General features: G+C 47.2%; 2 protein-coding genes across 10 annotated transcripts; one reads left to right on the top strand and one right to left on the bottom strand.

Moving 5' to 3' along the window:
• Window positions 1-4472: 4472 nt before the first annotated feature.
• On the top strand, window positions 4473-6007 carry LOC119299675. Its single transcript, XM_037576842.1, has one exon. It carries the CDS (start codon window positions 4672-4674, stop codon window positions 5689-5691), a length of 1020 nt encoding a protein of 339 aa, XP_037432739.1. The 5' UTR covers window positions 4473-4671; the 3' UTR covers window positions 5692-6007.
• Window positions 6008-6526: 519 nt separating this feature from the next.
• Window positions 6527-26374, bottom strand: LOC119299671 (formin-like protein 12). 9 transcript variants are annotated; one of them, XM_037576832.1, is made up of 18 exons: window positions 25936-26368; window positions 24575-25272; window positions 24281-24502; window positions 20433-24196; window positions 20159-20282; window positions 19427-19498; window positions 11602-11700; window positions 11465-11506; window positions 11180-11260; window positions 11044-11094; window positions 10880-10961; window positions 10567-10661; window positions 8697-8768; window positions 8505-8621; window positions 8316-8384; window positions 8164-8230; window positions 6984-7302; window positions 6527-6884 (listed from the first exon to the last, which is right to left on the bottom strand). In XM_037576832.1, the coding sequence occupies exons 1-17, from the start codon at window positions 26006-26008 to the stop codon at window positions 7121-7123; spliced, it is 5910 nt and encodes a 1969-aa protein (XP_037432729.1). In that variant the 5' UTR covers window positions 26009-26368; the 3' UTR covers window positions 6527-6884; window positions 6984-7120. The 9 variants fall into 9 exon arrangements, with proteins under 9 accessions (XP_037432729.1, XP_037432730.1, XP_037432731.1 ...); XM_037576833.1 differs by lacking the exon at window positions 6527-6884 and having other exon boundaries at window positions 7284-7302; window positions 8164-8239; window positions 25936-26371; XM_037576834.1 differs by lacking the exons at window positions 6527-6884; window positions 6984-7302; window positions 8164-8230; window positions 8316-8384 and having other exon boundaries at window positions 8697-8758; window positions 25936-26372.
• Window positions 26375-27533: the final 1159 nt, after the last annotated feature.

The following is a 27533-nucleotide window of genomic DNA, read 5'->3' as shown; positions in this document are numbered from 1 at the left end:
GGCCGTGGTCGGGGGCGGCTAGCGGCGGTGGAGTCGGCACGCGAGGAGGCGACTGGGGGCGGTGAGGCCCCCGTTGGTGCCGACGTGGAGCGCGGCATGAGGCACCTACCGGGCCGCGTGACAGAGGCGTTTCTCTTCCATCCGCAGGTAAGTGATGGCCTTCGTGAAGGAGGGCGTGGTGAGGGTGAGGTTCGCGATGGAGTGGCCAAGGTCGGGGTGGAGGCCGCGGACGAGGTTGGTGAGGAGGACGGAGTCATCGACCACCATGCCGACGTCGCGAAGCTCATCGGAGAGTACTTTCAGCTTCGTGCAGTACTCGTCGATTGTGAGATCGTTTTGCTGCATGGTGAAAAACTCCCCTTGGAGGAACATGCGGCATTGGAGCTGATTGTCGATGAAGAGGTCGCAAAGCCGCGTCCAGATGACGTGCGCGGATGGGTCACGGCAGTTCACGATGTCGAAGAATCCTCGCAAGATCGTGAGGAACATCCACTTGACGATGCATGCGTCGACGGCCAGCCACTCGTCGTCACCTTTCATGTCGCGGATGTCGATGCTCCCATCAACATGATCGATGAGGTGGCAGGAGCGGAAAAGTAGCGCGAAGTAGGTGCGCCATGCATTGTAGGATGGGGAGTCGAGCTTGAGAACATCGGGGACATGGTCTTTGATGTGAAGTTCGTTGAGGCGATCGGAGGTGAAGGCGAGAACGGTGGTGGAGCTGGCGAGGGAGAAAGCGGAACCAACCATGTTGAAGGTGCGGCGGTGGCTTGGACAAGAGCGGCAGCGGGAGGGTAGGTTTGGAGGGTGGCCGCGGCGGCTGAGGAGAGAGGTGGCGGCGGCGGCCTAGAAGGGTTAGAGTTTTAGATGGGTGCAGCGACGACGGCTTAGAGAGGAAGCAGCGGCGGTGGCGTGGGAGGATTAGGGTTTAGGTGCAGCGGCGGCAGCTTGGGAGGAAGCGGCGGCGGCAGAAGAGGAGTAGGCGGCGGCGGCCTAGAGCGGAAGCGACGGAGATCGGAAGAAAACTTATAGTACCATGTAGAAGACTATAGGATGCAACTTAATTGTATTCATCAGAGTCTATTATAATATATACAAGTAATGTCTTGCGTGACAAGTCAACTAACCCTACAATATCTTTAGAAGTTAACCTATATAAGGCTAGAGATGATAGGAGAATCAGTCGGTAATAAATATAGATATGTCATGGTTCAGCAGTAGGAACCAAAATAAAATAACAGATGGCTAAAAATCACAGATGTCCTAATCTTCAAATGGAACAACCATATAGGAAAAAATTCCAAATAACTGAAACCCCATGAAAAAAATATTCAAAGATGCCAGATTAAGAAAAGGTATCCGATATTCAAGTGGGGGTCGGATAATGGAAGGAATCACATTAAACAAAACATATTTTGAAATAGATAGCATGTTAGGGATATCATATGCATGCTGCCTCAACCCTTAATTTTAATTTACACAGGCATGTTGCCTTATCATTTGTCAACTACATGCAAGTGCTCGTTCCTCAAATGAAAATAAAAAATAATAGATGGCTATAGTTGCGTATGACTCTGAAGAGTCTGAGGTAGCTTCCATTCCAAGTGAAGCACATGCAAGCAAGCAACATAACTAACCTCCATCCAGATAAACTAATAATAATAGTCTAATGTTGGGTAAATAAAGCTGGAGAACCAGCACCAGCACTAGGCCAACTGATTATATTATAGTATCAAAATGATCAACCGTGGTAACCGCCAATTGAGTGCATGGGCCGGTGGTGGAATTCGGTGTCTGACCTAATTTCACCCAACAGCGAGAGTGACAGTTGGACTCCGTCGTCCCACTTTGACCCCAGCGGACATTTTTTTGTTGTTGTGTGTGTCCCCTATTCTTTTTCCGCGCACAGCATGTCCATCGTTTCTATGCATCCAAAATTCTAATATATTGTGGAAAAGGGGAAATATTGCTTCATGTAGTGCATGCTACAAGTGAATTCATGAATTTTAGGACACGAGTATTCTTAGCTCGAGCTCAAATGAGCCTAGATGAATAGTAAAAACATTATCTTTCAAAAATAGTAAAAGCATTAAAAAATAAAAAAATCTTATTTTTTAGGGAAAACATTGACAAATGTTTTGAGTGCTTACAAATTTTCATTTTTGAAATCACATTAGTGTAAGTCGTGGAAAAAAAATAAGATCGATGCTCCAAAATGCCATTTTCAAAAACATTTTGGAGTGTTGATTTCTTTTGCCGCCACTTTCACGAATGTCTTCCATGGTGGAACTTTGCAGGCACTCAAAACATTTGTCAAAGTTTGCTAAAAGAATCATAATTTTTTGATTTTTTTTCTTCTAGATTTACTGTTCATCACGGGCTCATTTGTGCTCGGGAGCAGTTGGGAACTTTCCTGAATTTCGCTCCTTTACACCCATATAAATTTTACCCTGAAGAGAATAAGTCTAGATTAGCCCTTTTGCGTGAAACCGTCTAAGACACCTCTCCGACCGGGTCATCGGGTTGGGCTGCCCATGATGAGGTTTACCTCCTTCCTCAACTCTTAATATTATTTAAATTTCCAGCCTCTTTCAGCTTGTACATTATCTTCATCCTCCTCTTTGTCCACATCAGAATTTGAGGTAGTGACTTCAAAAGCGATTTTCTCCTAAAATGTGCGCGAGCGGAAATTTGAACAACCAGCTCAATAAATTATGTTTGATTTTTCCTATTTTCTTAAAAAAAATTGAATGGTCCGGAATTTGTCTCAAATATTGAGATACCAACTCAAAATAGATTTTCTTCCAAGTTGTCACTGCGAATGAGCTGAAATTTAAACAACCGACATACTGAGTTGTGGTTTATTTTTCGTAAAAATTTTGGACTTTCTGAATAGTTTCAAACTTCGGTAAACAAATTGAAGTAGCAAATAAAAACGTGATATTCTTTTCCTAATACATTTGTGCAAATGAGCTGAAATTTGGGCGGTTGGCTAGTGAGTACTTAATTTTTCAATTGCTATTTTAAATCTAGCTAGAATATTTGTAAGCACTTCAATTGAGTTGATTTTCACTTGACTAACAAAAAAGAGAGAGAATATGACTTGGTGACACGAGTCGCGGGCGAAAAGCGTTTCTAGGGCATGCATGCAAACAGATGCAAGCCAAAGGCGGTTAGGGCTCTTCCTATGTTGCCATCCCTGCTCCGGTCCGTCGATAGATTGTCGGCCTCCTCATCCTCCGCCAGCCTCGTCGCTCGAGATGTGCATGTCGGGCCTCAGTTACCGGATGGGAGTTGCAATAATGGTTCATTCGGCTTTTTTTCCGGCCCGATGGTGTGTATGCCGTCGGACTGGATTGTATTTTCTTTTCTGTTCATGAATTTAATTATAATGCTAGTTTGTTTAATACAAAGTTTCAGCTCCTTCGCCGAAAAAAGGTTAAATCATTTGGGTAAAGGGACCCTGATAAGTCGCACTTATCATTTTGGCAAATGATAAATGTCACATGTGTGGCACGAAGCAATTCCACCTTAACGTTTTTTTATGGTACTTTAATTAGTCAAGGATAGCAACTTTAGTTGTGAAGCATGTCAACTTTCTATTTGTATGACAAGTTTTAGTTTTTTAGGGCTTTGTTTTTTTTTCGGATGGCAATTTTAGGGAGCGTTCAGTATCTCTCCGCTCCGCTCCGCAACGCCGGTTCGGAGCGGAGCTACGTGCAATTACGATTAGAACCACGCTGCGCGCGCTCTCCCTTTCTTGAAAGGTTGCCGAACAGGGCTTTAGTTAAAAAAAACGCCAGGGCGGTGTTACTATGTGCCATACTTGTGACACTTTATCATTTAGGTATAAAGTAAACATATGGAATCGAGGGGCTAAAATAACTTGACCGAGACAGTAATAATAATAATGTAAAGTAAAAAAAAAACACAGACACATCACACATGATGCTGAGCGCCCTTGTGGACAGGCAGGCACTTGAAACGCACGGCATATGCAACGTCGAACCATCGCTGCCACGGTTCCACCGCCAGGCCCCCTCCACGTCCGTCCGAAAGCTGCACACATATCCCTCCATTGAGTGGGATGTGATGCAAGAAACCCCTTCGTCGTCACCCGCACCGCTAGCTCGATCTGTATGCATCCATCGCCAACCTAGCTAGTATCTAGCTTGCACCCGACGCACGCACGCACGTCGCCTACAATGCGCCCCTCTTCTTTTCTTTTTCTCATTTGGCAAACACAATGCGCCTCTTTTGTACGCACATATAACAGGCAAGGAACGGAAAGAAAAGGAAAGAAACACGCGGTGGATATACAGCCAGCCTCATCGTCTGATAAAAATGGCGATGATTAATTTCTAGCCTAATTGGTACTCGCACACAGTACTATATATATTAAATTGGGCATAGGAGTGGATTGCTTGCTTCTTCTCCGGTCCTCCTGTCCATTTCTGATTTCTTCCTCTTGCAGTTACGGTGTCAGTTCCTTCCGCCGGTGGTTGGCCCGGATCAACTCACACACACTCCTCCTCCTTCCTCCTCTCTTGACCTCCCGCCAACCATCGCAACCAACCATAAAAACTCCGCCACTCGAGCTACACAACACAGCACCGCATTACTCATTGCTGCCTGTGCCCGACCTCTCTATCGCCCCGTCCGCACGTCGTCATGGTGAGGAGGGGAGGGCTGCTGACTGGTGGGTATGGCGGCGCGTCGTCGTGGAAGGCTGGGAGGGTGATGAGGGCGGCCGTGGCGGCCTTCTTCAACGGCTACCACTGCTTCAGCCCCGTGGCGGCCATGCTCGCGCTGCCCTTCTCCGCGGCCGTGCTCGCGTCCCAGGCCGCCGCGTCGTCGTCGTCTTCCTCGTCGGGGGCGGTGCTCCGCGGCGTGTCGTCGCGGCTCCGGGGGATGTTCCACGCCGCGGGGTTCCCGCCGTCGCCCTTCTTCGCGCTGCTCAACGGCAAGCTGTCGCAGACCGTGTTCACCTACGCGGCCACGCTGCCGGTGGCGCTCACCGTCCTGCTGCTCGCCAAGGCCTGCGTCGCCGGCGTGCTCCGCGCGGACCCGGCGCACGACCGGCGGCGGCGGGGGCGCATGTCGCTCCCGCCCTGCGGCGCCGTGGCGCGCGCGTACCCGGCGCTCGTGGCCACGCACCTCGTCGGCTCCTTCGCCATGCTCTCCGCCAACGCCGCCGCCTTCTCGCTGCTCTTCCTGGCCTTCGGCGCGGCCGACCTGCTGGGCTTCACCTCCCGCGCGTCCACGCTCGCGCTCTCCGCCGCGGGCGCCATCGCCTACTCCGTGGTCGTCGGCGTCGCCACCGTCGTCTGCAACCTCGCGGTCGTGGTGGCCGCCATGGAGGAGCGCTGCGCGGGGCACGCCGCGGTGCTGCGCGCGTGCGTCCTCATCAGGGGCCGCGTGCCCACCGCGCTGGCGCTGGCGCTGCCCACCAACCTGGGCATGGCGGCGGCGGAGGCGCTGTTCCAGCTGCGGGTGGTGTCGCAGCGCCGGAAGGCCGGGAGGCTGGCGCCGGGCGTCGCCGGCGAGGCCTTCTCGATCGCATACATCCACGCGCTCTGCGTGGTGCTGGAGATCATCGTCAGCTGCATGTTCTACCGGAGCTGCAGGAGGAGCGAGACCGATGAGCTGAGAGAGCTGGAGCCCGAGGAGAAGGGCGACCTCCAGGCATAGTCAGACAATAGCCGCGTAGCTTTGTGATTCTGAGAAACTCTTGGGAGGGTCTCATCAGACGGTCCAGAGAAACATGCACTATACAGTAGTAAACTGGGATAGCCATTTCAAAAAAAAAAAAAGTAAACTGGGATAGCTCTACATTATTTCCCTTTTTTCCTGAATAGTTTTGTTCGTTTGTTTCCTTTTTTTTATGTTGGCATGGAAATGAAATGTAAAAGATGGTTCTATTGTACAGCAGAAAAAAAAATACTCCGTCAAACTGAAATAAATAACCAGTGGATTTTGCACCGTGCAAAAAAAAAGAGGAAAGAAACGAAGAATGATATGGGTTGGTTCAACATTCTGTACTTTTTTGGTTGAAAATTGTTTCACATGGACCGTTGTTGAAGACACTATAGTACAGAAGAATATCTCAAGCTCTGCCCTGGTGATCACATCTGTCAGGTTTAAATTTCTATGTTTCAGCATACGGAGCATTGAAAGTGCAGCATTACTGCCAGTCTCAAGGCAGAACTTTTTTGCCAGCAATGCTGTAACTTCAACGGAAAATGCAGTTACAAGGACCACAAAAAAAGAACAATTACAACATAAAATGCAGTTCCATACACCACAGATGAAATGGGTGATTAGGGGACAGAGGAGGGAGCAGAAGAGAAGAGAGTGCAGTGTGAATTAGCAACAGAGGACCATTTCCCGTTTTGTACATCATCAGACAAAAACACTGAAGCTATCACTTCAGTTGATCAGGAGAACAAACCGCATATTTTGCTCTTTCAAGACAGGGTTCATGCACAAGCACCTCGATGCATGATTTGGCAACAAATCGAAAGCATGACTGTGCAAAGCGGTTACACAAAGATCAGTATACATATTGTAGAATCACCTGGTTGAGCTATAGTGATGTGTGTCAACCTGTCTATCGTTTCAAAACCGCCTAATCTGTTGGTTGGAAAATTTCCTGTGGTAACAACACTAATCCTTTTCTATTTCTTCTAGATTACAAATCATTGCTTACATTCTTTTCATTTTCCTAGTTTACAACCACTGGCCTACTCCTGCTGCTACTGCTAGTGTAAAACAAATGGGGGAAAATCTAATAAGAAATCTGTACACATGGACCTACGTTAGGTGCTGGGTTAGCTTTGTACAGTGTCATGGGCTATCAAACGTGGATGTCCAACTGGAAGTATCTGTACGAAACCAAATAAGTGATTCTAGGTTAGGGTTATACCGAGAAGAACATTTCACGAGTTAGGATGAAACAGAGCATATGCATAATTGTATGTTACCTTGTCTTGTAGGCATGAGATGTCCCCAAGGAAGTCATGCATCTGGCGACAGTCGAGCCTCCTGAAGATCTGCATGGCTGGCAGAGGTCGTCTGCTGAGGAAAAACTGATGACCGTATCCAAGTTTCGGGACAGATATCATTTGAAGGGCGACCTTGGTGATCCTACATTTCCATCTTTCAATTTTACAGGAGTTCTGTCCTGGCTTGCTTCCTTTTCCGCTTCTTTCAGCGCTTTCTTCCTCTGAGCCTCGATCTGCTTGAGATTCTCCTCGTGCGCCTTCCGAAATAACCCCACAAAGGTCAGAAGGGTGGAAGCAACTGCGTAGTTTTCAAGATTCAGTATGAGTAAGAGATAAGAGGGATATCGAATTACTAGCAAATGCTTGCTTTATTTTGGAGATAGATGAGGACATGCAAGGAGGAGTTCAGGACATTGATGCCATTTTTTAATTTCAAAGTGAAAGAAAGACATTTAACATGGATTAAATGATAAAGCAGGTCATAAATCGCATAAAAGGAACTGTTGTAGTTCATAGACATGTATGTTTGCCATTTGATATTTACTGGCTCAAAGAGAGAAAACTGAAGAGGGAAATTAACTACAGCAGATCTGATAAGGAGCAAACTATAGGAGTATTCTAGAGGCAAATAAGCAAGCTAGTCAAGCAGATCAGACGATCAGGTAAATGGTGATCCCAACCAGGCAACCACTCAACCAGTATTGATAAAACTGGGGACAGGTAGCAATAAGCCAAAATCACCACAAAGAAGTCTAGCTAGGAGTACTTCGGAGAGAATCCTCATTAATCCAGCCGAGGTTCAAAATCTCGCCTTTAGCTTGTTATAACATCAACCAATGAACCTCAAGAAGTTTTCTGAGCCCTGGCTCCACACTTCCAGATGAAGCGTCAATTAACTTATTGCAGAAGAAAAACTGAAAATGTAGTGTTGTCTTGGTGAAGGGCAGGTGCAGTCTGCCTATACCATTTTAAATCAGACCAAACACATCCATAGTCTCTAGTTTCTCACTCTATCATCTTAGTGCATCAATGGTCACAACACACTATCTTCACTAAAACTTCACAAGCATAATTGGAAAAGGAGGAAATATAAAATATACATTCATTCAGAACCATCTCACATAGACTGATTCAATTGATAATTTGGCATGGAAATTACCTTGCTCAAAAGGGTATTTTGCAGGGTCTTCTCCAAAATAAAGGGAAAGTGCATCTGCACTTCTACCCTGTCAGCACTTGTACGTCAAAAGTGGGCAAATTTGAAGTGTACACTATTAGTAATGAAAGCAGGGAGGGGCACGAAAGGCTTACTACATCAGCGTAGAGTGCTGATAGGGCACGTACATCAGCACCAGAATCATCAAGGAACTCCTTTAAAGTCTACATTGCATTGAAGCAACAAATATATAGAGCACCATACAAGAAAACATTGAAAAATACAAAATAGCTACCAAAACACTTCATTAAAAGCAAATGGTCTCAGAAGGATGGGAAATGTACCTTCCGAAAAACATCAGAAACTGGCCCATCACTTTCTGAAGCAGTTAGTTCCTGTTCAACTTTCTCTAGCCCTTTTACAACTGCCTGCTGTTCCTCCGCCAATGCTTTCAATTGCAACTGTTTAAATAACTCCAGAATATTTAGTAAATATTATCAATGTAAGTCATCCATATTAGTCAGCATGCACAATACCTTCGAAGCAGCTTCCAAGCTAACTAAATCCTCATGAAAATCCAGTAGTTCTGGTGACTTTCCTGCAAGGGACTGAAGAACACTTAAACCAGTCATTAAGTTTTGAAGCATACTGTATGAATGCACAATATGCAGCATGAAGCCATGAACCAAGAAAAATATTGGCGATTGGTTTCTTCAAATTTATAACACATTGTGATTCTAAGGTCCGCGTCTACGTTTACAATAACACATTGTGAGTTTCTAGAGTATCGTGTCCACAAAGCACGCAGGTGGAACTGTCAAATCTAGTTCCTTCCGATTAACATGTCTCCGGTGTTAAGTCGGTCTTGGAGTAGGAGCCAGGAGAAGGCCTTGACTTTAGGATTGCACTTGCAGTTGCAGGCCCAGAGCCATTTAAGATGACATGGGTTTGGTGATCCTTGGAGACTTATTTAGTTTTTACCTTGGACAATTTTTTGACCCCAGATGCAGCTCCAGACATCATTACTGAGATCATGAAGGTAGATTCTGACATTCTGTTAAGATGTTGATGAAGGTAAAGCAGCTCATTGTAGGCTTGACTAGAAAGCAGAAGGTGAAACATGTGAAGGATATTGACAGCTAGGCTGATCATCCAAAAAGCTAAGCTGGTCATTTATGGTGAAAGAGTGAAGTCTGGCATAAAGCTCACAGGGAGGCCGCTCGATTCAAGGATCATATACAAAGGAGATGTTTGCCGCCTCTATTAATGACATCTGGCAATTCTTTTTTACTTGTCACAAAGGCCCAGGGGCGAAGCCAGAAAAAATTATTTTCGAGAAAACGCAAATGGCTTTTGCGTTTCATTGAATTGGAAAGAGGGAATTTACATCCTCCTAGGAGGCAGTTTTACACAGCCGTCAGGGGCTCAGTGGACATCCCAGGATGATGGCAAAACGACCCTGAGCCCTTGAGCTCCGGCCTTTGCCCAGAAAAAATTATTGCTGGTGTCATATTTGTAAGTATAGTGGTAGCATTGCGTATTTGTAAAGAGTATTTTGTTACCTCTAAAGTAGGCTAGCGAAAAATCATTGGTGTCATTTGACACCATTGACCACATGCTAGCTCCGCCCCTGCAAAGGCCGAAGACATCAACACCACCAAAAAGAACCCGCATCAGTGGAAGGAGGAGGTGATGCTGTTGTCCTAACAGAGAGGCCGCTCAATTCAAGGATCAATTAAAAAGGATTTTTTTTGTCGCCTCTATTAATATTTGGCGATTCTTTTGTACTTGTCATGAGGCTGAAGGCATCACGCCACCAAAAGAACCCACACGAGTGGAAGGATGGGGGTGCTGTTGTCATCATAATATCACTATACCAGGCTAACCCATGGAATGTTCGGATTTGCCTCTCGAGCCAGAGCGCTGTGAATTACCAGTCATCAGATGGCCAGGTGAGATCAGGAAGCGCTGAGAGCACCACGGGACTTCATGGGATGGCAGGTGGGGCATGGGAGGCAAGAGATAAAGCCTATTTAGGCTGTTGAGTCGATTTAGGCTATTTATCAGTTTATATGCCAATACACATGTATGTTTACACAAAAGAAATTGTGTATTCATTTCGAATTGAGGTGGGCCTGCCCCTGCCAATCAAGCACCCCTCCTTGTTCTCACTTTGCCTATCGACTCTCGAGCATCCATCCTCTACTGCACCTTGCCATCAGGTTATTGTCAATGGTGTTTGCCATCCCCCATTCTCAACTGACACAAAGCAGATCATTGCCAAACCACAAACTAGTTTGCATGATCTGGATTGGGGTTCTACGTGGATTGCCATGAATCAGCTAACTATATAATATTATTTTCCTCATTTTTTAATCAATCAATGTCGGCCAATTATTTCCATACCTTGCAAAGAAAGTGCATTAGTGTTGTTCTACTGCTGGTTGCACGGGTCTCTACAAGTTTTAGGATACTATCCAAGCGGAAACCAACAGCCTGGCCTGCAAGGGAATAGCAAAAAAGAAATTGAAATTGAAATTAAAAAGGTACGAGGCAGAGGATAAAATTGTTTGGTAAACAAAAAACCCTGAAGATGCAATAAACTGGTATTGATACAGTTTCAATCTACTCCCCAAAATAGTACCGTACAATAGATAGTTGGAGCATTCTTCCCAACTAATAGTCTAATAGGATAGTTAGAAATCAGCGAAGACACTACCTCTTGGTGTCCCTTCATTTAATGTGTTCCCAATTAACAGAATGTTCTTCATGATCACCTTCAGCTTCTCAGAGCCTCTGAGCTGATTGGCATATCAGAAATGAGTTCTCGCGTGCTAAACATGAATACTGAACGTGAGAAACCTTAGTTGTTAGAATGTTTACCTCCTCACAAGCCGATGCCACGGTCAGCAAATTCTTTCTAACATCCCTAATCTAAGCAGGAAATAAATAAGTGGAGAGTGAGAAAGCCATGAACAACACAAATGACCTTAATCTCTAAAACTTAACAGTGTATGACCTGTGTCTGAAACTGAATCTTGAAAGCAAATATCCTAAACTTAGATTCAATCCTCGGCACCTTCATCAATTCTAGAAAGAACTGCATATATAGGAAAAAGATAAATAGTAAGGTAAACTGAGGTACAAATGTAAAATGTCATTTAAAACTTCAATTCAGATAAAATATGACCAGAGAAATATATAAGAGAAGGAAGCTATAAATTATGTGATAAGCAGGTAAACTTAGATGAAACATGATATTTGCATTAGAGTAATGCGTGTAAGCCAAAAGATATAGATTTACCTGTTCACACTTTCCAAGAGTTTCCTTGTCTCCTGTAAAGTTCTGCCAGCCAAATTTACAAAATAGGTAGAAAAAAATTGTTCATGATTATACTAGAGACAAGGGAAAATTCAAGGAAGTGTTAGTTTGGAAACAACCTTTAGAAGCTCCATTTCCTCTTTTGTTGGGCAAAACTTTATGAGATTTTCAACCTGATCAGCGTCTAAAACTGAATCGTCCAAGGCCAGAGCAGCACTCTATTATGAGCAGAGAAAGTAAAGACATATCGGTAGAGAAAGTACAATTACTATGTAAAAAATATATGCAGTCACGTGACTTAATTTAAAAAAGAGAATGATTTCCTGATTATTATTTTTGCAGGAAGATTTCCTGAATTAACAGCACACTTTAAACTTATTTGACTATTGACTCAACTCGCTAAAAAACCAGAATTAAATTGGTGTAAAGTTCACGTAAAAAACAGGGAGATGGGATTTTAAAAGCTTTAGGCCATGAACTGAGTTCTCAAGTTCACCAAAAGAATGTGATTCTGAAAAACAAATATGCAAAGAACTTCCAAGCAAATTTTCGGGTGAAAGAACCCGGTGGCAAAACTAAATTTCCCTATAACTCACTTGTTGAATGTGTGGCCATGTATTGCTGGTCCAAGTGGCCCAGGCCCATTGGGGCTGACCTAGAAGAGTGCAGCCAGACATGTCTGGTGAGCTGCACGGCATCACACACACTGCATTGAGCCACTGGCTCGTACACCCTCCTCTGTTCTACCTGGTATCAGACGCCACGATCGTCTAGTAGCTGGCCGGCGGTGGGGTCCGGCGAGGAGGCTGCGGCGGGGGCTCAAATCGGCGGCGGCGGTGGCGGCGTGCTGCGCGCGCGACGCGGAGAGCGGACAGGCGGGGCTGCGCGGGTGGCTGCTTCTTGGACCCGAGGCAGAACCCCTGCTCGAGCTCTTCCTCGTCCTCGGGCGGCTGAAGAGGAAGAGAGGCTGCTCGGGTGGTTGCTGGTGCTGTTGCTGCACGGGAGGTGCGGCTGCAGGGGAGGTGCGGGTCTGCGCTGTGGGTCAGGACCGGCTGCTGGGGACCGAGGTGGTGGGCAGCCCAGTGTTTGCGGCAATTGTGGAAGAGAGTCTGGGGCCATGAAACATCACTACAGAATGGGGCATGTATCCTTTGATAAAATGTTCCAGCTGTTTCCTGATGTAATGCATGGACTAGATAATAACAAGCTGCAATGTGATGCGTGTGAGTTTGCAAAACACACGAGACGTCTTATGTGAGTAAGGGACTTAGAAGTATATCCCCATTCATGCTTGTTCACTCGGATGTGTGGACAAGTCCGGTGGTGTCAGTTAGTGGTGCAAAGTATTTTGTGACCTTTATTGATTGCCACTCACGTATGACATGGATCTAAATGCGTCACAAGGATGAAACTTTCCAATGCTTCAAGACTTTCAATGCCTATGTGAAAAATCACTTCAATGTTCAGGTGCATGTGATAAGAAGTGATAATAGCACCGAGTATGTGAACAAAGTGTTTGGGACTTACTTATCAGAGCAAGGGATTTTGCATCAAACCTCATGTCCGGACACTCCTCAGAATGGAGTGGTAGAAAGGAAGAATCGACATATTCTGGAGGTTGCTCGATCACTGATGTTTACAATGTATGTGCCAAAATTCTTGTGGAGTGAAGCAGTGATGGTTGCGACACACCTGATCAATCGCACATCATCGAGAGTATTGGGTATGAAGTCACCTTCTGAGTTACTTTTGGGAAAGAATGATTGTGTGGTTCCTCCCAAGCTGTTCAGTTGTGTCTGCTTTGTCAGGGATCACAGGCCATCTGTGGGCAAATTGGATCCACAGGCTGTCAAGTGTATCTTCACTGGGTACCCTTCTGGGCAGCACGGCTACAAGTTTTTTTTTCGAGAAAACGCAAAAGACTTTTGCGTTTCATTATATTGAAAAGAGAGATACTCCCTCCGTCCCAAAATATAAGAACGTTTTTAACACTAGCATAGTGTAAAAAACGTTTTTATATTCTGGGACAGAGGGAGTAGTTTATTACATCCTCCTAGGAGGCTCTGAGACAGGCAAAACACAAAAAAAACATCAGTGGACGTCCCAGATCTGTGGGAGGATGACACGCAAGCCTTGAGCACCTGCGGTTGCCCAAAGCGCAGCTTCTTCCTTGATCCTTGCTACCAAGACGCTAGTCGATGGTGTTGCGGCATTGAAGACGCAATCGTTGCGATGCTTCCATGTCATCCAAGGGATCAGCAGCGTTGCGGTTGTGAGCCCTTTGTGCATCGGCTTGGGTGTGGCCTGCCGCGCTGTGCGCCACCAGATAGATAGGGAGCCCTCACCATTAGGCGCGCTGCAAGGTAGGTGCAGCCAAGACAGGACGTCGTGCCAAACCTGCTTGGTGAAGGAGCATTCCAGGATCAGGTGGTTCATCGATTCCGGCATCTGATCACAGAGCGGGCAGCGAGGAGGGTGCGGCAATCCGCGGCGGGCGAGGCGATCGGCCGTCCAGCAGCGTCCCAAGTTAGCGAGCCAGTGGAAGAACTTCACTCGCGGAGGTGCCCAGCTCTTCCAGGTAAGCTGCCATGCCGGGCAGGATGCAGAGCCATGGAAGGTGGCTAGGTACGCGGACTGTGCGGTGTATGTGCCTGAAGCATTCCACCTCCATTGGAGTTGGTCCGGTTCAGCAGAGAGGGTGGTATGCGCGATGGCCCGCCAGGTTAGCAAGTATTGGCCAATCTCTTGGATGCCAAGAGTGCCATGTATGTCTGAAGCCCACTGGTGCGCCTGAAGACCGTCTGCCACTGTTCTGCTTTTGCGTCTGCGCTTGGGGATGAGGGCGTACAGCTGAGGAGCGATCTCAGAGATGGATCGCCCGTTGATCCAGCGGTCCTCCCAAAACAATGCCCGTCGACCATCCCCAATGAGCATGGAGGTGGACGCGAAAAAGAATGCACGTTCCTCGCTTGAGAATTGGAGGTCGAGGCCAGCCCATGCTCTGTTTCCATCAGTGCGTGCCAACCAGAGCCATCTAGTGCGCAAGGCGAGGCCCGTGCGCTCCAGGCCGTGGATGCCAAGGCCGCCCAGACTGGTAGGGCGGCAGACGCGGCGCCAATTCACGTGGCAATTGCCGCCTTGAGAATCGGCACGGCCAGCCCAAAGAAATCCTCTCTGGATCTTCTCAAGGAGTTTGAAGACTTTCTTCGGAGGCGCGAGCACAAGGAGCTGATGCAGGGGAATTGCACTGAGGACGGACTTGACAAAGGCGAGGCGACCAGCCTTGTTCATGAGGTGCGCCTTCCAAGTGGGTAGCTTCCCGGCAGTCTTGTCGACGACGGGCTGCAGCTGGGCGGCCGTCGGGCGTCGCAAGGTGAGGGGGATGCCCAGATTGTGATGGGGAACTCCACGAGGGGGCATCCCAGGGTCGCGACGGCTGGGGCGACCTCGTCGTCCGCGCAACGGATTATCGTGGCCGTGCTCTTCTGGAAGTTGACACGCAGGCCTGACGCACGGCCGAAGAGCTGCAGGATCTCTCTGACCGCCAATGTATCGCTAGGCGAGGGGTGGCAGAAGAGGATGACGTCGTCGGCATAAAGCGAGATGATGGGAATCGCGCGACGGGGGTGCAGCTGTTGCAGAACGTTGAGCTCAGCAGCTCGGCGGAACAAGCGCCCCAACGTGTCGACAGCAAGCACAAAGAGCTGCGGTGACACAGGGTCGCCCTGGCGGAGTCCACATCGATGCCAGATCGCAAGTCCAGGCGCGCCATTAAGGACTCGGGTGCTGGCCGACGATAGCAGGATCGCGATCCAGCCGAGGAAGCGGTCGCCGAATCCGTATTGACGCAGGGCCTCGAAGAGAAAGGGCCACGAGACAGAGTCGAAGGCGCGGGTGAGGTCGAGCTTGAGGATGCGCGAGGCTCCCAGCTGGTGGAGGAGGCGCGCCGACTGTCGCACGATCAAGAAATTGTCGTGGAGACTGCGCCCGAGGATGAAGGCGTTCTGGATGGGACTGATCAAATCATTCAGCTTGGGCGCTAGGCGGAGGGATAGCATCTTCGTGAAGATCTTGGTGACGAGGTGGATTAGGCTGATGGGCCTGTAGTCAAACAGGCTGGCAGCGTCAGCGCGCTTTGGGATCAGCGTGAGCAGCGCTTGGTTCAGGCAGCTGAATCCTCGTCCCCGGAGCGCATGGAGCTGCTGGAAGGCGCAGACGAAGTCATGCTTGACGACGGGCCAGCAGGATCGGAGGAACTCCGTGGTAAAGCCATCAGGGTCGGGCGCCTTGCACGCTGGTAGGCGCTTTATTGCTTGCCAAATCTCGTCTTCGCTGAATGGGGCTTCCAGGTCGTCGAGCACAGTCGACTCGATGATGTGCTGCAAGTCAAGGGCGCAATCTCGAGGGTGATCGGTCCCGAGCAGGGAGTCGAAGTGCGCGAAGGCCGCCGCGGCCATGTCAGCATGATCGGTGAGCACGGTGCCGTCAACCATCAGGGAGTGGATCATGTTCTTCTGCTTGCGATAGGTGCACTGGCGATGGAAGAAGGATGTGTTGGCGTCGCCATCTTTGAGAGAAGAGATGCGCGCGTGCTGTCGCGCCAAAGTTCGCTCCAGCGAAGCCAGGCCAAGATATGACAGCTTGACCTGTCGGCGGAGCCAGTCCTCGTGGGGTGTTAGCTGGCGGATCTCCTGGGCCGAGTCAAGGCGCAGGAGCAGCTCACGCGAGATCGCGAGCTGGTCGCGGATGTTGCCCACGGCGCGAGCACTCCAGCTCGTGAGCATGCGCGCGGTGGCCTGCAAGCGCCGCATGATGCGGCGAAACGGGCTCGGGTCGTCCACCGAACTCCAAGCAGCCGCAACCACGTCCTGGAAGCCCGCAATGCGCGTCCAATACTCCTCGAAATGAAAGCGCCGATGCGCCGGGGGCAATGGCGAGCAGTCAAGCAGGAGCAGGCTATGATCGGAGACAACCGAGGCGAGGCAGCGAAGGTGGCACTCTCCGTGCCGCTCCTCCCAGTCCGCAGTGCAGAGGACACGGTCGAGGTGAACCAGCGTGGGCGGGGTCTGCTCATTCGACCAAGTGTATCGCCTACCGTTGAGGTAAACCTCCTTAAGCGCGAGGTCATTGAGAACGCGGCGGAAGCGTCCCACCATGCGTCTGTTGATGTTCCCGTTGTTTTTGTCTTCATCTCGATAGATCAAGTTGAAGTCCCCGCAAAGCATCCATGGGCTGGCGCAGTTGGCGCGTACATCGCGTACAAGTGTTGGAGTCCATCTGAACGGAGGGCCTTTGTGAGCATGGATGTCACCTTTAGGGAATCCAAACCATTTTATGGTGAGAAAACTGATCTTAATGGATTACTTGAAACTTTGAAAGTCATACCCAGTCTACTGTGACAGGTCAAGAGGGGGAGAGTGGTGGTGGTGCCGATTCAGTGCTGCAGCAACCAATTGAGGGTGATATTCCGGTACAGCGAAGCGAGCAGCAGCCCCAGAAAATGATAACACCACAGAGTGAAGGACCGATTGTGACTGATGGGGTGCCGAGTCAGGCAGACAGTACTCCCACCCAGATCGGTTGTGTACCGAGGTGGACAGCAGAGCAAGAGGAGCAGCTAAAGGTGTATTCACGGAAGCAAGGTGATGATTCCCATAGGTGGCAGAAGGTGAATGAGGAGCGCAATCCTCAAGTTTATTCAAGACGACAGCATCATGTTCAGGGGGAGCCACCAACACAGATGCAGGGGGGAGCAGCAAGGTAGCAATGCAAGCTCATCTGACACAGAAGACTTGCCAATTGCTTTGAGAAAAGGTACTCGAGAAAAATCAGGGATACCAGCGCCAAAGTATGGGTTCGATGCCAATGATATTGGAAATTATGTTTCCTATGAAGCATTATCTCGAGCCACAAAGCATTTGTTGCTTCTCTTCAGCTGGTGTCTCTTCCAACTGATTGGAAGGCAGCAAAAGTGGATCCAAAGTGGCGAGCAGCTATGATAGAGGAGCTGGAGGCATCATGTAAGAACAAGACATGGGTACTAACACCTCTTCCAACAGGAAAGAAGGCAGTCAGCTGCAAGTGGGTATACACTGTGAAGCAGAATGCAGAAGGGAAGATTGAAAGGTACAAAGCAGGCTTGTGGCGAGGGGGTACAGCCAGACCTACGGCATTGACTATGATGAGACCTTTGCTCCAGTAGCAAAGATGATCACTGAGGATCCAGATCTCTTGTGCAGTGAATTTCGAGCGGTCCTTATATCAACTTGATGTGAAGAATGCTTTCTTGCATGGGGACCTGAAGGAGGTCTACATGGAGATCCCAGGTTCTCTACGTCTGAGACTGTTGGCAAGGCATGCAGGTTAAGGAAATCTCTGTATGGTCTGAAACAGTCTCCGAGAGCATGGTTTGACAAGTTCAGACGTGTTGTATGTAGTATGGGGTATGGGCAGTGTAACGGTGGTCATACACTGTTCTACAGACATAAACAAGGGAAAATCACTATACTTGCCATATATGTGGATGATATTATTATCACAGGGGATGACAAAGAAGAAATAGCAAGACTGAAAGAGTGTTTGGGTAAGGCCTTTGAAGTCAAAGATCTGGGCCGACTCAAATACTTCCTGGGCATAGAAGTGGTTGGGTCTGCGAAGGGGATTGCACTATCTCAGAGGAAGTATACTTTAGATCTCCTATAAGCGATGTAGGAATGCTAGGATGTTGGGCAGCATCAACTCCAATAGGTCAAAACCACAAACTGACAGCTCGGTCAGGAGAGCCAGTGAATAAGGAGAGATATCAAAGATTAGTTGGGAGATTGTTGTACTTGTGTCATACACGACCAGGCATTGCATTTGCAGCAAGTGTTGTGAGCAGATACATGCATGAGCCTAGAAGTGAACATCTTGAGGCGGTACATAGAATCTTGAGATACTTGAAAGGTACTCCTGGGAAAGGACTGTTTTTCAAGAGTTATGGACACCTTGTTGTAGATGGTTATTGTGATGCTGATTGGGCTAGCTGCCTGGATGACACGAGATCAACTTCAGGCTATTGTGTCTTTGTAGGAGGAAATCTAGTGTCTTGGAGAAGCAAGAAACGACCTGTTGTTTCCAAATCAACTGCAGAGGCTGAATACAGAGCCATGTCTCAGGGACTGAGTGAGTTGTTATGGATAAGGAATCTATTAGAAGAGCTGAAGATACTGAAGACCAGTTGCATGAATGTATGGTGTGACAACAAGCCGGCAATTAATATAGCAAACAGCCCGATTCAACATGATATGACCAAACATGTGGAGACTGACAGATTCTTTATCAAAGAAAAGCTGGATGCTGAGATTATCAAGATAGGGTATGTGAGCTCAGGGCAACAAATTGCAGATTGCTTGACTAAAGGACTGGGAACCAGAGAATGCAGCTTAGCTTGTGACAAGATGGCAATGATAGATATCTATCACCCCTCTTGACGGGGAGTGTTGAATGTGTGGCCATGTATTGCTGGCCCAAGTGGCCCAGGCCCATTGGGGCTGACCTAGAAGAGGGCAGCCAGACATGTCTGGTGAGCTGCACAGCATCACACACACTACATTGAGCCACTGGCTGGTACGCCCCTCCTCTATTCTACATCACTGATAATTTATTTGAGTTAATACCCAATCTTCATGCTAACACTTCAATAAAACTGATGAAAACAAACTATGCTGGATCTTCTACACTAACTAGAAGGAACTTGAGCAATCAACAGGTTTGCCCTTCCAATGACAGTATGTGCCCTCTTTGCTACCACCTACCAGGGTTGCTTATGGCGTTTGTCTTGCCGACTTTGCCGCTAAGCTCCCTTGTATGCATGTCTGCTCCCTACTCGGTGAAAATATGTGCATGTGCTGTTTGCATGTTCTCTAGAAACAAAGAGACGTCAGCTAGTAGCGAGATACTTACCATCATTTCGGAGAGTGGCATTTTGATTTTCGTCAACATGATCTCTGTGTTATTTGCCCGTCTTATATCCATCTGTGGATTTTCCAAGGACATGAACAAAACTTTCAGGGTTTTTATTTGCACCACAAGGACATAAGTTTTGTTGTCAGAAAGGAAATATAACTAAAAAAGTCCAATGCAAGCAGCTTAGAGTCAGAAAAGCATACTTTGAGGTAGCTAAAAATTAAGACATGCTACAAATGCAAAACCGAGTGTGAAATACCATCTATGTTCTTTCCCTACACTAAGTTTAGTTCACGAAAAAGGCCGTTGCAACTTGCATGGTCTCAACATTACCATGACTTCAGTCTCACATGGTAACTTGGAGGAGACAGTTTACACTACTTCTGTGCATGACCTTACATGTGATATATCATGTTACCCGTATCTAGATACATCCGTATCTAGACAAATCTAAGACAAGCTTTTTGGGACGGAGCGAGTATGTTAAAGAGCAAGCATAGTATAATGCTTGTTTAAACCTAAAGTAATTGACATTCTATAAAATTGAATGGAGTACTGCACTCTGTCTACATTGTATGGGCCTGCTCTCTGAAAGGATATTACAGTTTTTTTAGTGCGGAAAAATATAGGAAATTTCATGATGCTGACATGCTATGCACTATAAACTTTGATGCCACTACAGAATCCAGTAGCATAGCAGAGCTAGATGAAATTGCTGGAACAAGTTACCAGGTGAATCTTATCAGTTTTGGAACCAATAGATTTTCCAGCCCCTTCTGTTTTTGCGCCACCTTTTGCCTTTGGAGCAATAGTGAAAAGAGATGCCAGTTCACTCACATCGAACTCAGAATCGCTGCATAGATGGTGCTATCAGTTAGCAGAATAAGGATGCACTAAATATATATTTTGCGAGAATTGAGCTGATAGCGACATTCGATCATCAGAGCAAGTTACGAGAATTTATATCTTCTGGCAAACAAACAGTTGAAATAACAGAGAGTACCTATCAGCATCTTGCTTTTGAATTTCTGCCCATACACTTCCTTGCATTGCTCTTGTTACTTTGACCCAGTGCAGTGGTTTTAGAGATGACTTCCGTGCTACAGTAAGTGAGGTTGCGCCCAAGGAACGAAGACCTCTTACACCAGGTGGAGGGGGGCCACCTCGTCCACCAGGAGGTGGAGGGGGGCCACCAGGTACTCCAGGAGGTGGAGGGGGGCCACCAGGTATTCCGGGGGGCATTGGAGGAGCAGGTGCACCTGGTGGGGGAGGGGGGCCACCTACTCCTCCATGCCCTCTAGGAGGAGGTGGTGGAGGAGTCCCGCCATATCCTCCGGGAGGAGGAGGAGGAGACGGAGCTCCACCTCGAAATCCTGCGGGAGGTGGAGGAGTTGGAGTACCTCCTATCCCTCCAATAGGCGGTGGTGGAGGTGGAACTCCTCCGATTCCTCCAGGTGGAGGAGGTGGAGGTGCCCCTCCATATCCTCCGGGAGGTGGCGGCGGCGGCGGTGCAGCCCCACCATAGGCTCCAGGAGGTAGCGGAGGAGGTGGAGGTGCCACTTCGTATCCCCCGGGAAGTGGTGGCGGCGGTGGAGCTCCACTATGTGCACCAGGAGGTAGCAGAGGAGGTGGAGGCGGCCCTTCGCATCCTCCGGGAAGTGGCGGCGGCGGCGGTGGAGCCACTCGACATGCTACAGGAGGTGGTGGCGGCGGCGATGGAGCCCCTCCATGCACTCCAAGAGGTGCTGTTGGAGGTGGAGCTCCACCTTGAAATCCATCTTGCAGTGGAGTTCCTTCTCGTCCTCTAATAAGAGAAGGCTGTGGAGTTGTTTTATTTCCTTCAAGAGAAATTGGAGGTGGAATTCTTTCCTTTCCTTCACAAAAAGGAGGTGATGGCGGAATTGGAGCTCTAACTTGACATTCTAGTAGAGTTGGAGATGGGCTTCCTTCAATAGGATGAGGAGGGAAATTCCCAGCGCTCTCTCTAGGTGGAGGTGGTGGTGGCAGCGGAATTCTAGCATCCCTTGTTAGAGGTGGAGGTGGAGCTATTACATGATCCTGGGAAATGGAAGGAGGCAAAAGTGCTTGATGTTGTCCAAAAGGAGGTGGTGGTGGAGGTGAGGGTACATCATGCCTTTTAGGTGAAATTGGAGGCAAAGGGCAAATTACTTCATGCTCTCTAGGCGGAGGTGGAGGAGGCGGTGGAGATGGTGGTGGGGCAGACAGGGATGATATATCATTTATATGAAGGGCTGGTGTTTGAGGTAAATGGGGAGATGACAAGGATTCTGTTGAGGGTGTAACTGAAGGTGAGGGCAAAGGTTCTAGAGATGGGAGTAAAGACAAGTGTGGTGGCAAAGGCGGGGCTGCAGGTGGTGTTGAAGGTGGGTGACGGGGTTGACGTGTAAGTATATGAGCAGGTGAAATTCCCCTATGCCAGCTGGGTGGATGTGGTGGGGTTGGAATGGCTCCATGTTCTTTTATATGAACTGTGGAGGGTGGGGTTTCAATGATCAGTTCATGCCACGAGAATTCCTTGCATGCTTCCAAAGGAGGATCTAAAGGCTGTTCATGAGGTACTTCCTCTTTAAATTTTGAACTTGAAGGATCATTTGCTCCAAGTGGAGGTGGAGAGAGGGGTTGTTTTCCTGGTGGTGTTGCTGCTTCTTTATATGAACAATCTGAAGAAGACTTTGAGCTTATAAGTGGTACTGATTCACTATCTGTAATTGGCAATGGTAGTTGTGGCAGTAGAGGAAGCAGAGGTGGAGGCTGTGGTGTACTATGTTGAGAAGTTTTGGGAGATAAAGAATGAGGCATGTGAAAGAAATACTTTGTATCTTCACTGGTAGTTGGAACATACATGTCAGTTGGTATATTTCTTCTGTTTGTTACTTCCATGTCTATAAAATCAGAGGCTCCTAAGATAAAGTCTGTCATCACTATACTACTTTTGGATGGTAAAGTTAGAGAGGAAAAACCTAGGTTGAGAATAGTTTGTCTACGAGGACTAGAGGAGCAAGACCCTTTTTCTCTTCTTTGTGCATGATGAGATATTGAGGTGCTTGAAATAATTTTAGTACAAAGAGTACGTGAAGGAGGAGGTGGGGGTGGCGCTGGAGGGTGAGATGCATACCTGTTGGAAGCAGGCAAAGCAGGAAAAGATAGACTACCTGCATGTAAATCTTTTTCATGTGTCTTTGCTGGGTAAGGTTGTCGAGGTGGTGATAATGATATCAAGGGAGGATGAGGGTTAACATGTGATAATGGAGAATAGGAAGTTGACATCTCTATATATGCTTCCAATGATGAAGATGAAGGTAAAGATGAAACAGTTTTGATTGGTCGTAGAGGGGGATTTACTAGGGATGATCTCAGAGATGTAGAGGATGGGGGCGGTGGAGACACTGAAGGTGTAGTAACAGCATCCCTCCCGCTTGTAGAAGGAACAGAGTTCTGATTAGATTCTGTTTGCAATGGAGATAGAAAGGACAAATCTGTCGATGCTGAACGGAGCACATTACGCCTGGGAGAGTATGGAGCAAAAATACGTTGTGTTGACAAAGGAAGAAAAGTTTTTTTCTTTAGCGCCAGTCGAGACGAGTCAGCTGTAACTGTACTTGCACTGGCATGAGTTCGAGTGCCATTTGCTTCCAGGCTAAAACCTTCAGATAGCATATTCACAGAAGAAATATTCGAAGGTTGGCCTGTCGAGTTGGATACAGAAGCTTCCGTTCCCTCTGTTTGTTCTGCAGCTCCATTGTTATTGGAAGCATCAGACTGCTTAATCTTTTGCTCGCCAGAATTTAAAATCATGGTAGCACTTGTGCTCTGCAGGTGTGGCCTCCCTACTAGTGGAGGCTCCATCCTGTTATTCTGATCTGCGGGCTCAATCACTAGTACGTTTGTGTCACTGATGCTAGGTTGATCCGTATTACTGTTGTTTTCTTGTTTGGTGCCATTGACAGAAGTAACGCATTCTTCTCTTGGACTATCTCCCTCATCCTGTTTGAGAGCAATGTCAATGTTAAGTCCTTCAGTACTATCAGCCTCCGTCAATATGATGCTTTCTGAATTGTGGACTGCATTGCCTAATTCAATCTCGCCCTCCAGCACTTGTTTTGGAGCGGTGACTTCAGATATGATTACTTCTTTGATCATCTGAATGTCCTTTGGACTATTGGTTTCCAATATAATCACCTCTTTGACCAGCACGTTATCAGTATGACTCAAGTCTTGCTTGGGATCCACTATCCTGTCCTGCCTTGAATCGCTGTTTTCAACTGTGCAGCCATCATCTTTATCTATGTAGGTAGCAGAACTCGAATTGATGCTGTCTCTGCCTCCATCTGTTGTACTTTCCAAACTTGACACTACTCTCGTTATATCTTCATGCATAATATTGGTGTCAACAGATGTGCATGCATTTTCATCATTTAGTATTCCAAATGACATATTCATGTCATCGATTTTATTTTCTGGTGATCCATCAATATCATCACTGCTCAGCTCAAGACTGGAAAATGGTGAGATTTTCCTAGCTTCAACGCTTGAAGTACGATCTGAAGAAGCTATGGAACGAAAATCAGCATCCTTGTGTCCATCATGTAAGTCAAGACTACTGAAGATTTCTTCTGCTTCAAAGAACTCATCAGCAGAGCCAACTTCTATCTCATCACCACAGTCGTCGTCGTCATCATCATCATCATCACCGGATGCAATTTCGGAAGACGCATCAGATTCAGCATCAAACTCTGAAAAGAGTACCTGGTTCAGGCATGCACTTGCAATTAACATTAATCGATTTGATAATAAGTTGCCCCAGACATGTAAGAAAAAAGCATGGCCTACCTCTGCTTTGAAGTTCTTTATGAACCGGTGATCAGCATCCCAAGAGACATCAATGTGCTCAAAGTCCAACTGTAAAATGTGAGACTGGATAAAGAAAGTATTGAACATCACCCTAAACATTAGCCTTTCATTTTCTAGGCCATCATCCACATGCAAGCATTCAAGGACCACATCACCTTGGACGCATGATCCCACATTTAACTTCACCGGCATGTTGTCTGCCTGCAACGGTAGTTAACAAGTAACTAACACAAATAGCAGAATGATCAAGATCTAAGCTGAGCTTGATGGTACCTGTCTGTAACGCCTAACATGTTTCTTGGCTTTGAATGGTGTTGCAAGAGCATTGCGACCTCTATCAAGCGTTAGAATATCCTGCCCATATACTCGAACTATTGGCCTACAACCACCTACCCCATCGAAATTTGGTACTCCTCTAAGAATTACACAATCCAGGGTGAAAGGAATAGGTTGTGTGGGCAACCCTAACTCGTAGTCCATTCTGCATATGTACTGTAGATATCGAACATGAGAAGGCTGTGGATTTAATGTTGTTAACATCTGAAGAAGCTCCTTCGGTGCTTGCTTGTACACCATGTCCAGAGTTCTTTGTTCCCCATTGTATTGTTTCCGGTACAGAAGAAGAGCTGCAAGCATAAATGCCAACACTGGCCATCCGCCTTTCTCACAGTGCATTAGCAGAATATTTTGCTTCCCTTCAAACATAAGCCACCTCTCGCTCAGCCTGAGGAAGTGGATGACGATGTCCAAAGGAAGCAATGGGCATCCTAAGTATTGGCAGGGGTAATCTTTGACTGTAATTCTGTACAGGGAGAACAAGCCTGAAACCAGACTTTTTCCTTCATCTCTGAAGTTTAATACCATCAATGAAGAATCTGCAAACTGCTCACGGAGCTGCAACACAATGCTGTCCAGGTAATTCTTGTATTTGAATTGATCCATGGTTTCTGTCGAGAAGCAACAATCGAATACTGCAAGCATTGAACAGACCAGTCATTTTCTCTTCATGTCAAACTGGACTTGTAACTGTAAGCATATTCACGAAGATTTTAGCAGCATGGTGCAAGGCTCGCAGGCACTACTTGTTGAAAACAATCAGATATGGGAATATCAGCACTACATGATAATTTTTGGAGCCTCTGTTCGCACAGTTCAGTAACATATTGAAAACCTATACGACTCACAAGATTTAAGTGTTGTGATTGGAAAAAGGGGCGGCACATTCATGTCGTAGTTTTGTCTCCCCGCTTCAGTCTTGTTCTAGTTCTCAAACTATAACTGCACGATAGTGATCATGCGCCTGTTTTGCCTTAGCTATACAGCTACTTGTTCTTTTCCATAGGTTAGAACAGCACATTATTCATTTGCATTGGCCTAAGTAAACTAGAATGGTGTTTAAAGAAGTAACTAATGCAGCACGTACATAATGTAGACATTGGTGATAAAATGTGGGGGAAAAGAATAAAATCTTGTACTAGCAGTTTCTTCCCGTATAGACCAAATTATTACGTAAAACAGCTAAATTTATGAGGCTAAAAGAGCTATAATAAAAAAAATCGCGAGCAATTCCATGCCCCCTTGCATCCTTGGCGAATTGCCCCAACATTTCAAGAGGACGAGGCGGGCGGGGTTACCGTAGACGCGGTCTGCGATCTCGAGGAGCCGATCCGGCGGCTTCCGGTAGAACAGCCTCCGGAACAGCGCCATTTCTTCCTCGTCCCCGTTGCCGCCGTCTCCGGCGGCCTAGGCTGCGGCACCCCGCTTCCTGATCGCGTCCGCCTGCTCAATCGCAACCAGCGACCGAGGAGCACTACCAACGACGCCTCGCCCGCGCCGCCGCGGCCGCCGGCGACCCCACGACCCAGCTCCGGCACGCGACGCGCGCGGGGGGAGGCAATGCGCGGCGGAATTCGCCCCTCGCTAGGGTTTCGCCCTCGTATTTTTTTCCTCAAATTTTTTGGTGCGAAAAAATCTCTGGTTTTTTGGGGTCGCTGCTAATTTTTTGGTGTTTGAGGTGGCGGAGAAGCGGAGGGAGAGGAGAGAGAGAAGAAAGGAGGGAGGAAGGAGGAGGCGGCACGAGACGGAACAGCAGAAACTACGGCTCGGCTCGGCTGTGAGTTTTTTTAAACATATATAGGTGCTCATGTATACATATACTCATCTTTATGAATATACATGGTTAATCAAAAGCTTTGTAGTCGACGAAAATATCTTCTCCAACTAAATAAATATTGTCAAAAAGTTTAGAATAAATCCATAAAAATGCGGGCATTAATGAGAAGTCTAAGACTTAAACTCTCAAACTCTGGTGGATTGATTTTACTATACAAAGTCTAACCATCTGTACTACACTCACGTCGTGAAGATTCTTTTTTCACTGAATAGCTTGAGAATGCTCGAAAGTGCCAGTATGTTCTGGTTGTTCAATTTTTATCATTATCACTGGAAGAGGAAATTGATACACGTGTTTTTGGTATGCCGATGCTCTTCCTCTGCGTTTATTGATGGTGCACCGTGAGCAAAGCTTGATACCGCCGGATCTCTGAAATACTTTTTGGATTTAGAGTAATGTTGTTGACGCAATGGTCAAATGGTCCTGTAGATAGCTAACTAAGGATCGCATCAGCATTTTAGAAAATTAAGGCGACGAAGAAAGTCAGCCAACCATGCTAGGTCCATTTGGGCAGAACCGAGAAGGCCTTACCTAGCTAACTTTCGTACAATGCCAAAGCTGGCCATGCTTCACCGACCAAAGAAAAAGCCAACAAATCTAAACGCAAACAATAGCCATCCACACCACGAAACAATGTCATCGGAGATCGATTACATGAAACAAAGACAACGTCAGGACCCCATATCTGACCCAGACCGAAGGTTCACACGCCATTCATCGATACAATTAGCACCGCTAGAATGAGGATAGCATGGTGGGGTGGCCTTATTCCATGTTGTCAATGACGTTGTCGCCTTGCCATTTTTGGTCAGACACTTAGACTAAACCCTAACTAGACATAGGATGACCCAAACAATGCGGCCAATCCCAAACTGTGGTTCCCCCACTTCACCAACATCGAAGGCACTTGAAGGCAAGGGGAACCCGTGGTTATGGCAAGTACAAGAGAAACCCTAGATGCCTTTCCTACCACGAGAGATGGGATAAACATTTTTGTTATATATAGTGGGAAATATTAAGATAAAAAAATCACATATACAAACATTTTTATCTTACGCA

The sequence above is a fragment of the Triticum dicoccoides genome, chromosome 5A (assembly GCF_002162155.2).
Source record: "Triticum dicoccoides isolate Atlit2015 ecotype Zavitan chromosome 5A, WEW_v2.0, whole genome shotgun sequence".
NCBI classification, from domain to species: Eukaryota; Viridiplantae; Streptophyta; class Magnoliopsida; order Poales; family Poaceae; genus Triticum; species Triticum dicoccoides.
Note: the sequence above shows the minus strand (reverse complement) of the source record. Positions and strands in the feature narration are given on the sequence as shown.